The sequence below is a fragment of the Lynx canadensis genome, chromosome A3 (assembly GCF_007474595.2).
Source record: "Lynx canadensis isolate LIC74 chromosome A3, mLynCan4.pri.v2, whole genome shotgun sequence".
In the NCBI taxonomy this organism is placed as follows: domain Eukaryota; kingdom Metazoa; phylum Chordata; class Mammalia; order Carnivora; family Felidae; genus Lynx; species Lynx canadensis.
The window spans coordinates 98,966,206-98,979,564 of record NC_044305.1 but is presented as its reverse complement, the minus strand read 5'-3'; the positions used below and the strand labels follow the sequence as shown (position 1 = coordinate 98,979,564).

General features: G+C 39.1%; 1 protein-coding gene across 1 annotated transcript in view; it reads right to left on the bottom strand.

The window, feature by feature from the left end:
- Window positions 1-12,365, bottom strand: part of DNAH6 (dynein axonemal heavy chain 6) — a 222,450-nt gene extending 210,085 nt beyond the window's left edge. Inside the window, exons 1-3 of the mRNA XM_030310984.1 lie at window positions 12,291-12,365; window positions 9,872-10,104; window positions 25-201 (exon numbers count right to left, since the gene is read on the bottom strand). Of these exons, the coding sequence (XP_030166844.1) occupies window positions 25-201; window positions 9,872-10,096 (402 nt within the window). The 5' untranslated portion in view covers window positions 10,097-10,104; window positions 12,291-12,365. The remainder of the gene's footprint in view (window positions 1-24; window positions 202-9,871; window positions 10,105-12,290) is intronic.
- Between the last annotated feature and the right edge of the window lie 994 nt (window positions 12,366-13,359).

Here is a 13,359-nt window from a genome sequence, read left to right as displayed (position 1 = left end):
TAATTAAGTACTTTAATAGTATACCTGTTTTTTCTTTCTCACAGTATACTGAGGCTCAAGAAACTGAACAGATAATTTGGTAGAACTTCTTTCTTCAGTGCTTCCTGGAGGCTTTATGATTCCAGAAGAGATTAACTGAAATCGGTTCTGTTCATATATGTATTCTGGCCTCTTATGATCTTGGTAGACTTTTAGCACTGGCTTTGGGGAATAAAGAGACATGTTAATTTTTTCAGTGTTAACGAGAACTTGTCTTATTCTTACAACATGAACTTTGGACTCTATTCCTGTTGGAAATTGATCTTCCTGTAGTAACTTTCTAACCAAGTCACAATCATTGTGGTGGCTATCGCCATGGTCTGACCATGGTCTATTACAAGACTAAGACTTTTCTATTTGGTTTCTATTAATTCTGTCCTTTAATTACCAATGAATATTTCTATGGGTAAGGTTGTGACAGAAAGGCTCAGAGGCATGAGATCGCACACTCAGTAATTGTGCATTACAAATCCCACCATCCACTAAAACAGTCATTGTGGGAAGGATTGTACAATTCTCGCACTGTACCCCAAAGTCATTAATCAATTCCCATAGCCATAATTGGTTGGAGATCTAAAAGAAATTGTGGCAAAAAATAAAAGAAATTGTGGCATTATATTAGGCTAATCTAATTTCAGATTAAGGCAATAAAATCTAGCATTCAACATAATACACTAAAGCAAGGAATTCACCATAATGGCTTTAGGCTTCTAAGCATTATTTATATATTGATTTATTTTTAAAGTTTATTTATTTACTATGAGAGAGAGAGTATGAGCGGGGGATAGGCAGAAAGAGAGAGAGGAAGAAAGAGAATACCCCAATCAGGCTCCTTGCTGCCAGCACAGAACCGATATGGGGCTTGAGCCCACAAAAGTGTGAGATTATGGCCTGAGCTGAAACCAAGAGTTGGATGCGCAACCCACTGAGCAACCCAGGTGCCGCTCTAAGCAAAATGACTTTAGCATGATAGCTAATCTCTTACAACTGGAGCGAGAAAGAAAAGCTTGAGAGTAAGCATAGGAAACAGCTGTTAAATTTTCAGGTATGTGTAAATAACATTTGGTTTTGGTTAAAAATCCCTCATGGGGCGCCTGGGTGGCGCAGTCGGTTAAGCGTCCGACTTCAGCCAGGTCACGATCTCGCGGTCCGTGAGTTCGAGCCCCGCGTCAGGCTCCGGGCTGATGGCTCAGAGCCTGGAGCCTGTTTCCGATTCTGTGTCTCCCTCTCACTCTGCCCCTCCCCCGTTCATGCTCTGTCTCTCTCTGTCCCAAAAATAAATAAACATTGAAAAAAAAAATTAAAAATCCCTCTTGAGCCACTCACTGTAGAAAGGAAAAGACTACAGAGATGGGGGCAGGAGGATCTCAGCTATATCAATGTGGAAAATCAACACAGACCAGAATCACAAGGTAAGAAGGGGAGAAAAGCTTCTGCACAGCAAATGAAACCATAAACAAAATGAAAAGGCAATCTACCAAGTGGGAGAAAATATGTGCAAATTATATGGTGATAGGGGGTTAAGTACCAAAATCTATAAAGAATTCATACCACTCAATAGCAAAATCAAAACAATCCAATTAAAAAGTAGAAAGAGGATCTGTATAGACATTTTTTCCCCAAAGACATGGAGATGGCCAGAAAGTATATGAAAAGATGCTCAACATCACTAATCATTAGAGAAGTGCAAATCAAAACCACAATGAAATATCACCTCACACTTGTCAGAATGGCTATGATCAAAAAGATAATAAACAAATGTTGGCGAGAATGTGGAGAAAAGGGAAACCCATCAACATTTAATATCACAGTTTGTATCTTTTTATCTTGTGCATTCATAACAAAGTATTGCAATTACAGTAATTTTTACTACTCTTGTCTTTTAGTCTTCAACTAGCTTTATAAATAAGAGATTAATCTACCACCTTTACATTAGATTATTCTGAATTTTACTATGTATTCACCTTTACCAGTGAATTTTATACTGTCATATTTTCCTGTTACTAACTAGTACCCTTTGATTTCAGCTTAAAGAAGTCCCTTACAATTTACTTTTAAATAACAAAGTAACAAGCATACACAGAGAGAAAGAAAGCAAATATGGCAAAACACTAATAACTTTGAATCTAGGTGGATGGTGTATAAATATTCATTTTACTATTCTTTCGACTTTTCTGTGCATTTGGAACTTTTTATAGTAAAATGTTGGGAGACATTGATTTTTTCAAATAAAGTGGCAAAAATACAAAAAGTTAGATAGATTCACACAAACCCTAATAGTGATAATCTCCAAGAAAGGAAAGAGGGCATTGAGACTAAAATGGGATACAAAAGGTATTTGAAATGTATTTATAACATTCCTTTAAAAATAGATATTGAATCAGGGCCACCTAGGTGGCTCAATCAAGCCAACTCTTGGTTTCAGCTCAGGTCTTGATGTCACAGTTTCACTGGTACTGTGGAACCTGTTGGGATTCTCTCTCTCTCTCTGTCCCTCTCCCACTTGCTCTATCTCTGTCTCTCTCAAAATAAATAAATAAATGAAAAGACAAAATAAAGAAAAATAGATATTGAATCAAACTAAGCAAACAACATTATTAATTTGGGATACACACACTTGTTTATTATATCCCTCTTTGTAGCATTTTATATATTTGAAACTTTCATAATAATAAAACAGAAACAGAGGAAAACTTAACTATTTAGCAAAATCAGAAGCAAACCTCAATCATCCTAAATAGTAAACAGCTAAAGCCATTATGAAAATCAAGAACAAGGTCACTATTTTAACTATCACCTTTAGTTTTCAATTCTCAAATTGAAGCATCTATAACAGGGGTCAGTAAAATTTCTCTGTAAGGGACCACACAGTAAATATTTTAGGCTTTGTGAGCCATATGGTCTCTGTCACAACTACTCTATTATTGAAGCACCAAGGCAGCCTTAGATGATATGAAAATAAATGGATATGGCATTATTTACAAAAACAGGTTACAGGACTGTATTTGACCCATGGGCCACAGTGACCCCTAATCTAAAAAATAAAGTAATTGGTGTAAACACTAGGAAAAAAGAGCAAAATTATCTAACTATCAGTGATATTATATACATTAAAAATGAGGGGCGCCTGGGTGGCGCAGTCGGTTAAGCGTCCGACTTCGCCAGGTCACGATCTCGCAGTCTGTGAGTTCGAGCCCCGCGTCAGGCTATGGGCTGATGGCTTGGAGCCTGAAGCCTGTTTCCGATTCTTTGTCTCCCTCTCTCTCTGCCCCTCGCCCGTTCATGCTCTGTCTCTCTCTGTCCCAAAAATAAATAAACGTTGAAAAAAAAAAAAAAAATGAAAGCCTAAGGGCACCTGGGTGGCTCAGTTGGTTAAGCGTCTGACTTTGGCTCAGGTCATGATCTATGGTCCGTGAGTTCGAACCCCACATCGGGCTCTGTGTTGACAGCTCAGAGCCTGGAGCCTGTTTCAGATTTTGTGTCTCCCTCTCTCTCTCTGACCCTCCCCCATTCATGCTCTGTCTCAAAAATAAATAAACATTAAAATAAATAAATAGATAGATAGATAAATAAATAAATAAAAATGAAAGCCTAGCTACTCAAGTAACAATAAGGATTGAAAACAATATTGGTGAGGTTTCTGTTACAAAGTAAACACATTTGCTTTTTTCTGTACTAAAACAGAAATTGGATCACAATAAAAAAAAACCTAAAACTGAAATACTTAAGAATTTAACAAGAAAAGGATCTTATTATAGCAAACTATAAAGTCTCATGTAGAATTAAAACAAAAACTGCAAAAGTATGAGGAAATGCCAAATGTTAATTATGGGGAAAATGCCATGCTCATCTCCATATACGTCAAAAAGGCATTTGATAAAATTCAACTATTTTCGATAAAAATCTATTTGTGACTTTGTAAAGTCTGTTTATGTAATCGCTACACCCAAAACATGGCTTAAACTCACAACCCTGAGATCAAGAGTCACATGCTCTTCTGACGGAGACAGGCAGATGCCCCTATTTATGATTTTTTGATAAAAATCTATTTTTGATAAAAACATTAATCAAGAAAGGATAGATAACTTCCTTAAAAATCTCAATGGCTAGGGGTGCTTGGGTGGCTCAGTTGGTTAAGCATCTGACTTCAGCTCAGGTCATGATCTCACCACTGGTGAGTTCGAGTCTCACATCAGGCTCTGTGCTACAATTCAAAGCCTGGAGCTTGCTTCGGATTCTGTGTTTCCCTCTCTCTCTGCTCCTCTCCTACTCAAGCTCTATCTCTGTCTCTCTCTCAAAAATAAAACATTAAAAAAAAATCTCAATGGCTAATATCATGCTTAAAGAGGGAACACTTAGAAACATTCCTACTAATCTCAGGAGAAATACAAAAATGTCTACTGTCCACACTATTGTTTCTAATATTTTACACATATTAGCCAATACAGTAGTTCAAAGACACAGTATAAATACAAAAATTGGAAAGAAGGTGGCAAAAGTGTCATTATTACCAGATGATTTTATTGTTTACCTGAAACACTTGAGAGAATAAACAGAAAAACTGGCACAAAATTAACATCCAGAAATAAAACCTGTTAATAAACTTAATAAGAAACTAGTAAAAGTCAGATGAGGAAAACTTCAAAACACTCATGATAGTCATGAAAGAAAAAGCAAACAAATGAAGTTCGATTTTGTTCTTGATTTGGAAAATTAATTATTAAAAAATATCAAGTTAATCTAGTTAATCAGGTTAATCAAGTTAATCCATAAATTTAATATGATCCTGACAGGATATATTGGAGATTAGAAATCTGATTCTAAATTTAATACATAAAAATAATTAGAAAGAATAGCCACAAAAGCCCTGGGGGGAAAAAATGAGTGACCAGCCCTACCAGATATTAAAATGTTATAAAACTAAAGGGGCACCTGGGTGTCTCAGTCGGTTAAGCATCCGACTTCAGCTCAGGACATGATCTCATAGTCCGTGGGTTCAAGCCCCAAGTCAGGCTTTGTGCTGACAGCTTAGAGCCTGGAGCCTGCTTCAGATTCTGTGTCTCCCTCTCTCTCTGCCCCTCCCCAGCTTATGTTCTTTCTTTCTCTCTCTCTCAAAAATAAACATTTAAAAAAATAAATAAAATGTTATAAAACTACAATAATTAAAACTTTGTATTCTGGACACATGAAAAGATCAATGGATCAGAATAGAAAATCCAGCAACAGATCCCAAAATATAAAGGGGAACTGAGTTTATAACAAAGGTGATACTTTAAGGAAAATAATATTATTCAATACATAATAATGAAATAACTGTAAAGCTAGTAGGGACAAAGTTGGATCCTCTCATTCATTACACTGGGAAAAACTGTGAATAGATCAAAGATTTAAATGTAAAATAAAAATAATCTTAAAGTAATTTTTTTTTAATTTTTTTTCAATGTTTATTTATTTTTGGGACAGAGAGAGACAGAGCATGAATGGGGGAGGGGCAGAGAGAGAGGGAGACACAGAATCGGAAGCAGGCTCCAGGCTCTGAGCCATCAGCCCAGAGCCCGACGCGGGGCTCGAACTCACGCACTGGACCGCGAGATCGTGACCTGGCTGAAGTCGGACGCTTAACCGACTGCGCCACCCAGGCGCCCCAATCTTAAAGTAATTTTTAAAGAGAAGTATCTAAGACATCACTAAATAATTTTATTTTTACAATCTTGCTAAGTGTAGGGCCTAAGTATCACATAAAACTCAGAAGACAGAAACTCAATTACATAAAAATTAGGAATTAAAACAAAACTTGAAAATTTTTATAATGCTTATCACAGATAAGGGGCTTATTTCCTAATATAGGAAGAACTCAGGCAAATCAATGAGAAAAACACCAACTGCCCAATTAGAAAATAAGACACGAAGATCCATATATTCACAGAGAGAAAAATAATTCCTAAACATATGAAAAGACATTCAACCTTTTTCAAGAAGAAACTTAAATTAAAGCTACTCTGAGACAGCATTTTTCTTGTATTACTGAAGCAACATTTACTAACCAAAATTACAAACGTACATATGTTTTGAGTTGGCGACTCCATTTCTAGGACGTCTGCCTACAGATGGAATCTCAAGTGTAGGAGATGGCATATGCACAAGATTATTCACTGTAACACTGTTGTCATAAAAATACTATTTTAAAAACCTAATCTATAAATTTGGGGCTTACTAAATACACTATGGTACATTCATATGGTACATTATGAGCTATAAAGCAAATTGATATAAAAGAACTTTGGGACAGATATGAAATGATCTCCAAGTTATGTATTAAATGAAGCAAGTAAGGGGCAGCAAAGTTTGTTTATTATGCTAGCTTTAGGCTTAGACAGCGTAACACATCTCTGAAAGCATACACACTCTTACCATTAATTGCCTCTAGAGTAGGAAGCTGAATGGATGAGGGACAGTGGTAGAAAACAGACTTTAACTGTGTAACTTCCGTACACTTTTAAAAAATTTTTTTAAATGTTTTTATTTTTGAGACAGAGAGAGACAGAACATGAGCAGGGGAGGGGCAGAGAGAGAGGGAGACACAGAATCTGGAACAGGCTCCAGGCTCTGAGCTGTCAGCAGAAAGCTTGAGGCAGGGCTCGAACCCACGGACTGTGAGATCATGACCTAAGCTGAAGTCGGAAGCCTAACCGACTGAGCCACCCAGGCGCCCCATTTCTGTACACTTTTAAATGAATTACTTATCTAAGAAGGATGAATTTTAAAGTTTATACGGAAGGATAACCATCTAAAACAGAGAATATATAAAAAATAAGAATGGCGAGGAACCAGTTGCCTTCCACTTACCAAAACATGCTCATTGTAATCAAAACAATGTGGTTAGATCAGTAGAGAAAAGAATCAAGATCTGTAAACAGATCTCGCTATTTTATACGTGATATAGTGAGAAGTTTATACACTATAAAGGTGGTGTTTTAATTTGGTGGGAAAAACGTGGTGCTAGCAAAACGTTTCGAAGAAAATGTTAGTCCCTTTCCTCACACCAGATTTACTTTTTTTTTTTAATGTTTATTTATTTTTGAGATAGAGAGAGACAGAGCATGAATGGGGGAGGGTCAGAGAGAGGGAGACACAGAATCTGAAACAGGCTCCAGGCTCTGAGCTGTCAGCAGAAAGCTTGAGGTGGGGCTCGAACCCATGGACTGTGAGATCATGACCCGAGCTGAAGTCGGACGCTTAACCGACTGAGCCACCCAGGTGCCCCTCCTCACACCAAATTTAAAAGTTTATGTGAATGAAAGTTTTAAATGTGAAATTACAAAAATAAAGAAGAAAATGTGGGGAAATGCTGCCTGTCAACATATGAGTATAAAGCAGTGGTCAGTGGAGAGAAAATGAAGTCCAATTCAAAGTGAATGCTGCAATTCAGATAAGAACAGGACCCTCAACACCAATCCCACAGAGAGGATTAGCAGCAGCCGGTCTGAGGGTGCAGCTTCAGCCACCCCATTCAGACAGCAAAAGGCTGGAAGATATTACAGGAAAACCTCGGAAAGGGTGAAAGTGAAATTTAATTTAGGCAGCACATGCGTGCTGGTTTGAGAAACTGGTCCTCAAGTAAAATGTGTGTGAATCAAAAGTATGTATATTTTTTTCCATTCAACCCAACAGTACTAATCATGGAGCTTTATCCCACAAGAATATAGGCACCGGTACAGATGGATAATAAAATGATTTTGCTGTACCAGTATAAATATTTGTAAAATGAATGTCCCAAAGAGGATGATTTAATCAATTATGGAATATTCATGCAATTGGATACTTTAATAGGATAGGCAACCATTAAAAAGAATGTGTTCTAGAAATATCATCTGACTTGGAGGAAGTCCTACAATGTCTATTTAGGTACAAAAAGCAACATGTAGCAACATTTATGTTTATGTTGTAAAACAAATATCCAAAAGCCTAAATATGTATTTTGTGTGTGTTCATCCATTTGTATAAAACTGAGCATGGAAAAAGGCAAGAGGGATATACACTAGACTGTTGAAAACCTTAGATATAGACAAGGGGGTTGGAGACTGGAGAATTACAAGTAAGGAAAAGATATGAAAGAAGAGTAAAACAGGGAAGGGGGGGCAGGAGAGAGAAAGGCAGAGAGAGGAGGAAGGGAGCGAGGGGGAGAGGGAGGAGAAGAGGAAAACAAGGGGGAAGGGAGAAAGGCAGGGGAGGAAAGGGGGGAAGGAGAGAAGGGGTAGCAATCATAAAGAGAACAAACCATAGTATGAACTCTATATAAACAAACTAAACTACAGATACCCATACACATGAAATCAGTCACTTGAAGGCAAAGCTACTTTCTCTCTGCATGATGGAAATTCAGGTATTTTTCACTTTATTCCTTATTACTTTTAGTACTGTATGAATTACCATATTCATGTATTAGTTATATTGTTCTAGTCATCTGTTAGTACATTACAAACAGCTTCAAACTTAGTGACTTAAGAAACACCTCCATTTATTTTGCTCAAAAATCTACAATTTAGGCAGAACTCACTTGAGACAGCTTGCCTTTGCTCCATCAGAGCATCAGCTGAGGCAGCTCAAAGGCTGGGGACTGGAGTCATCTAATGGCTTGTTCATTCACATGTCTGGTAGGTGATCCAGGCTATAGACTTGTTCAGATGACATCTCCTTAAGGAGACCTTTGTAGTCACACAATCTAAAGTAGCCTGCCCTTTGTTTCCACCTGTATTATTTTCTTCATAACAGCTATCATTACATGAAATTGCTCAGTCTATTTATTTAAGGTTACTAGAATGTCAACAGCCATCTTATCTGCTTTGTTCATTGCTATATTCCCAGCGTATAGCCCAATGCCTGGTACATAGTAGGTACATAATAAACATTTAATGTACAAGAATTAATTGCCCTGAAGACAAATAGAATAACTTTAATCACCAAGGGTTAATGATACACTTTTGCCAAGTGAAACTAAATATATTATAGAGAAATAAATGTAAAAAGTTTCATACTAAATCCACCAGTTACTGAATACTATATTATGGCACATCTGTGCAACAAAATACAGTGCTGCTTTTAGAAAAGATAACTCATTATGCATGGAATAGAAAATTTTCTGTATGTTTAAGTGAAATAAGCACTCTGAAGATCAGTATGTATGGTATAATCTTATATTAAAGATATATGTTTATACACACACAAACACACACATTTAAATAAACATATAAACAGCCTGAAGGGCAGCCATTAACAAGAGTAAGTAATGTCAGAGGGTGGGAGTGATAACTTTCACTTTTTATTCTGTGTACTTTCATTGCTCCTTTACATGGATTTAGAATTATTCAAGGGCATAAATGGATTCTTAAAATTAAGTATTTTCAGACATGCACAAAAATTTTCAGGATACGAGGCATTTATTTTACAAGTAATAAAATGATATAACTATATGTATATAACTATGTATATTATTCTTCCTGAAGGTACCAGTATTAAATGGTACCCTAATGTCTAAAAGAGCCTTGCAACTTATATAGTTAAGTATCTGTATTGCACATTATCCTAGAGAGGATTTATCTGCTACAAAACTTTGTTCACCACTGTATCCCCTCACCTTGAACAGTTACCTGGAACTTAATTTTTTTTGAATAGAGGTTTACAGGGTTTACAACTTCATAAACAAGTCTTAACTTTTAGGCTTTAATTCCTTTCTTGTTAATTAAGAGTCTAGAAATGACTTCCATCCCCCCCATAGCAATTTTGCAACTTCCTCTGGAGCCAAAGTGGCTAAAATGCTGGTTTTCGAACTTACCAGAGGCTCTAGTCTTATGGGCTGCTGTCGTTTTCTTGTTCTCTCTTGAGCTTTTGTACTGTGCCTAAACGTCAGGAATTGTGTGTCAGATTCATTTTCTGTGGGTACTATAAAACTCAGTCTTCCCTTTTTTTGTATATTGTTCAGTCTTTCAAGGGTAGGGTTTTCCACCTGCTTTTCAGTATTTTTCAGTTTGGCATCTTTTGCTGAGGTGTGGAATGCCATCCTCACTCCTGGAAAGAGTAGGGTCAGGAAAAGAAAAATGAAAAGTAGAGCAAAATAACTGGGGAAGTGGGTCCAGTAGAAGTGACTTAAGAACCAGGGGGAGCTGAATTTGCTCACTCCCCAAAGAAAACCCACAAAGTTACCCATTCCTCCCAACTGAGGACTTGAATCAGAGAAATGAAAATGCCTGGCCTTCGAGAAGCCCTGTAGCTGGGGTGGGATCCAGGAATTTGCATTTCTAACAAGTTCCTGGGCGATGCTGCTGCTGCAGATGTCTCTGATTTGGGGACTGTACTGGTCTAGATTTTGAAGGATGAAAAGAAATGCAATTAGTATGGAGATCGATGTTTTTCATGCTTGAATATGCAAAATATCTCCAGGGGAGCTTGTTCAAAATGCAGGTAGCTCTAATGCAGGCAATCCGAGAAATAGAGCCTAGGTACTCAAAAAGCAAAATAAAAAAAACCAAAGGTGGGGGGTGGGGGGGAGGGGGTGGGGTGGGGTGGGGGTGGGGGGAAGAACTGTGGACTAAATCCTAAAACAGTGCTCCTGGGGCTTTTATATGCATGAGAATCTCCTGAGGAAATGGTTAAACTGCACATTCTGATCCATACACTTTGAGTAGAAAGGTCCTAGAACACTAGAACTAGGAGCCCTTGGTAATGGTCTTGCATCCTCACAACCACTCATGCCCACCCCACCAGATGGGTGCAGATACTTTCCTTCAAAATAATACCATAGTGATGAGGGAGCATAAGACAAGCTGAGAGCAAAGTACAAGCTAACAGCACCCTGCTCCCCCAGGTGGGATACATGTGATTCCCTGGACACTCCTCGATGCCCGAGAACAAAGGGAAGGAAAGAAAACAAATGGTTGACTGATAGAGATCACAGTCATGCAGGACATGAGTCTCCTGCAGTTTACAGATAACTTAGTAAACTGCAAGAAAAAAGGCAATCTTATCCATAGCCCCATCTCCAGAAACCTTAGATTCCATTTCCTGGAGCCCTAATATCACCTCCATCAAGATGTAAGGGGGTTTAAGTGCTTGCCACAGTGATGTGGGAAACTAAGGCAAATGATAAATTCCCTTACTGCCCATTGCCAAGTCCTTAAAACAGGCAGAGTGACCTTTCTCTAAGAGCTCAGCTGCCTCAAAGATGACACTTTGGTAGGGGCAAAAGGGAATCTTGGCTTAACATTATCCTGACCCACTAGGAACCTGTGAATTTCCTTAAACACATAAAAACTTCCTTTGCAAACCTCCTTTATCTTTAACCCCCAAGTATATGTTGGCAATTATACTCCAAGCATATGGCCCCTGATATAAATCTGAAGGGTCTCATGACTGAGGTTTTATTAAACAGTAATAAATGACTTTTTCCTAACAACAGCTAGCCCCTCAAGGTCCTGGAAACCTCGCTTCCAAAATTCCTTAGAGACTTACACTGTCCCTAACCCCCTCTCAGCCTGAAGATATACAATCAGTCACTCTTCACAACCCCAGTGCAGCTCCTTTTGCCCATGGGTCCTGTCCCCATGCTTTAATAAAATCACCTTTTTGGACCAGAGACATCTTCAAGAATTCTTTCTTGGCCATTGGCTCCATACCCCACCATCACCCCCCAAACACCATCAATAGCATATAAGGTCTTGAAACAGGTGTTTCAATCTAGATCTGTGATGGCCAATCAAATCCTCCTACACAATTAAAAATTTTCAAGTAGCCATATTAAAAAAAAAAACTACCCAAAAAAGGAACGGGTGAAATTAATTTTAATAATGTGCTTTATTTAACATATCCAAAATATTCTCATTTCAACATGTAATCGATATAAAACTTATCAATGTCTTATTTCATCAATTGTTACCACGTCTTCGAAATCCAGTGTGTACTTCACATTTAGAGCAGACCTCAGCTCCGACTCGCCACATGTGGCTAGTGGCTACCACACTGAGTAGCGCAGGTTTGGATTTGACCACTCCGTGTGAGATCTCGGACAAGTCTCCTGATATCTCTATTCCTCACGTTCTACTCCTCTAAAATGATAGGTAGGTAGCAAATGACCACTAAATGCCTTTCCACGGACTTTCTCTGCCTCTCTCAGCCTTTCCTTATGTGCTCAGAAAGCCAAGCTGTCTCTGGCTTAGAAGTTGGAGCCCAGCCCCACAGCGGGATTCCTCTGGACTCACCAAGTCAGTCTAGAGCAGCCACAGCCGCCGCCGCCGAGGGTCTCCAGAGACAGCAAACCCAGGTCTGGTAGCAGAAAGTTGACAGTACCCGGGAATGTTTGCTGTTGCTTAGCAGCCATACCGGTGTGCAATGCGCCTGTGCGCGACTGTCGCCACGGCAACGCCTCAGCCAACTGCAGCTCTAAGTCCCTGAGCGCGCCAAGCAGTTGAGCCAATCAATGTCTTCGGAACATTTCTACGCCGCTGATTGGTGGAGAGTGCGCACACGACGGTGGAGAGAGCGCGGTCCCGCCTCCGCACCCGGAACTGACAGCTGTCTAGGCGGGTAGGCCGGGCAGCCAAAGCAGGTGGCTAGCTGTGTTTGCTCCCTCCCTCTTGCCGGAATCTCTTGTCTGTTTCCCTTCGTGAGGCACTCGAGACTGACTTGACAGTCCTTTAATCTAATTTTCTCTAGTTAAAAGAATCACGAATCTCCAAAGAGGGAGGTGTGTTGTATAGACAGTTCAAGTCCCGCTCTCAAAGGGAGCTTGGTAGCGACCATCCAGCAACTCTGTCCGACCCACCAACCTCCTCCCGGGAGTGTTCTAAGAGGCTAGGAATGTGAGCACTTCTTTCCCTCAAACTCCACCATCTCAACTGTTCTTTTCCACCTGGAACGTAACCTAGTGTCAGGCCTAGCACGAGTCCGTATTACTTGGTCCGGTGCTCTATCTACCAAAGCAGACTCTGGATCTTGTTCTGGCATTTGGACCCAACCTAATTAAGTCCCCAAACAATTGCTGCTAATGTTTTGTGGAGGCGACCCCACTGAAACCCAATCCAGGTTGCTTACCGAAGATGCCTTATCCCAGTTAGTGATCAGGAGAAGCAGCCCTTTCATCTGCCTTGAGGAAATGTTAATCCAGTTGGCAGAGTCCTGCTTTTCAACCTCCCCTCCAAAATGACGTAATCGCTGCTGGAACCTGTTGTCTTTTTTGTACCTTTTGGTCCCTCTTTCTGACCTTGATATTTGTTTCTTGCCTTGAATACCAAGCCTATATATGAAGTGCTTGACATATCGTGCGACCTG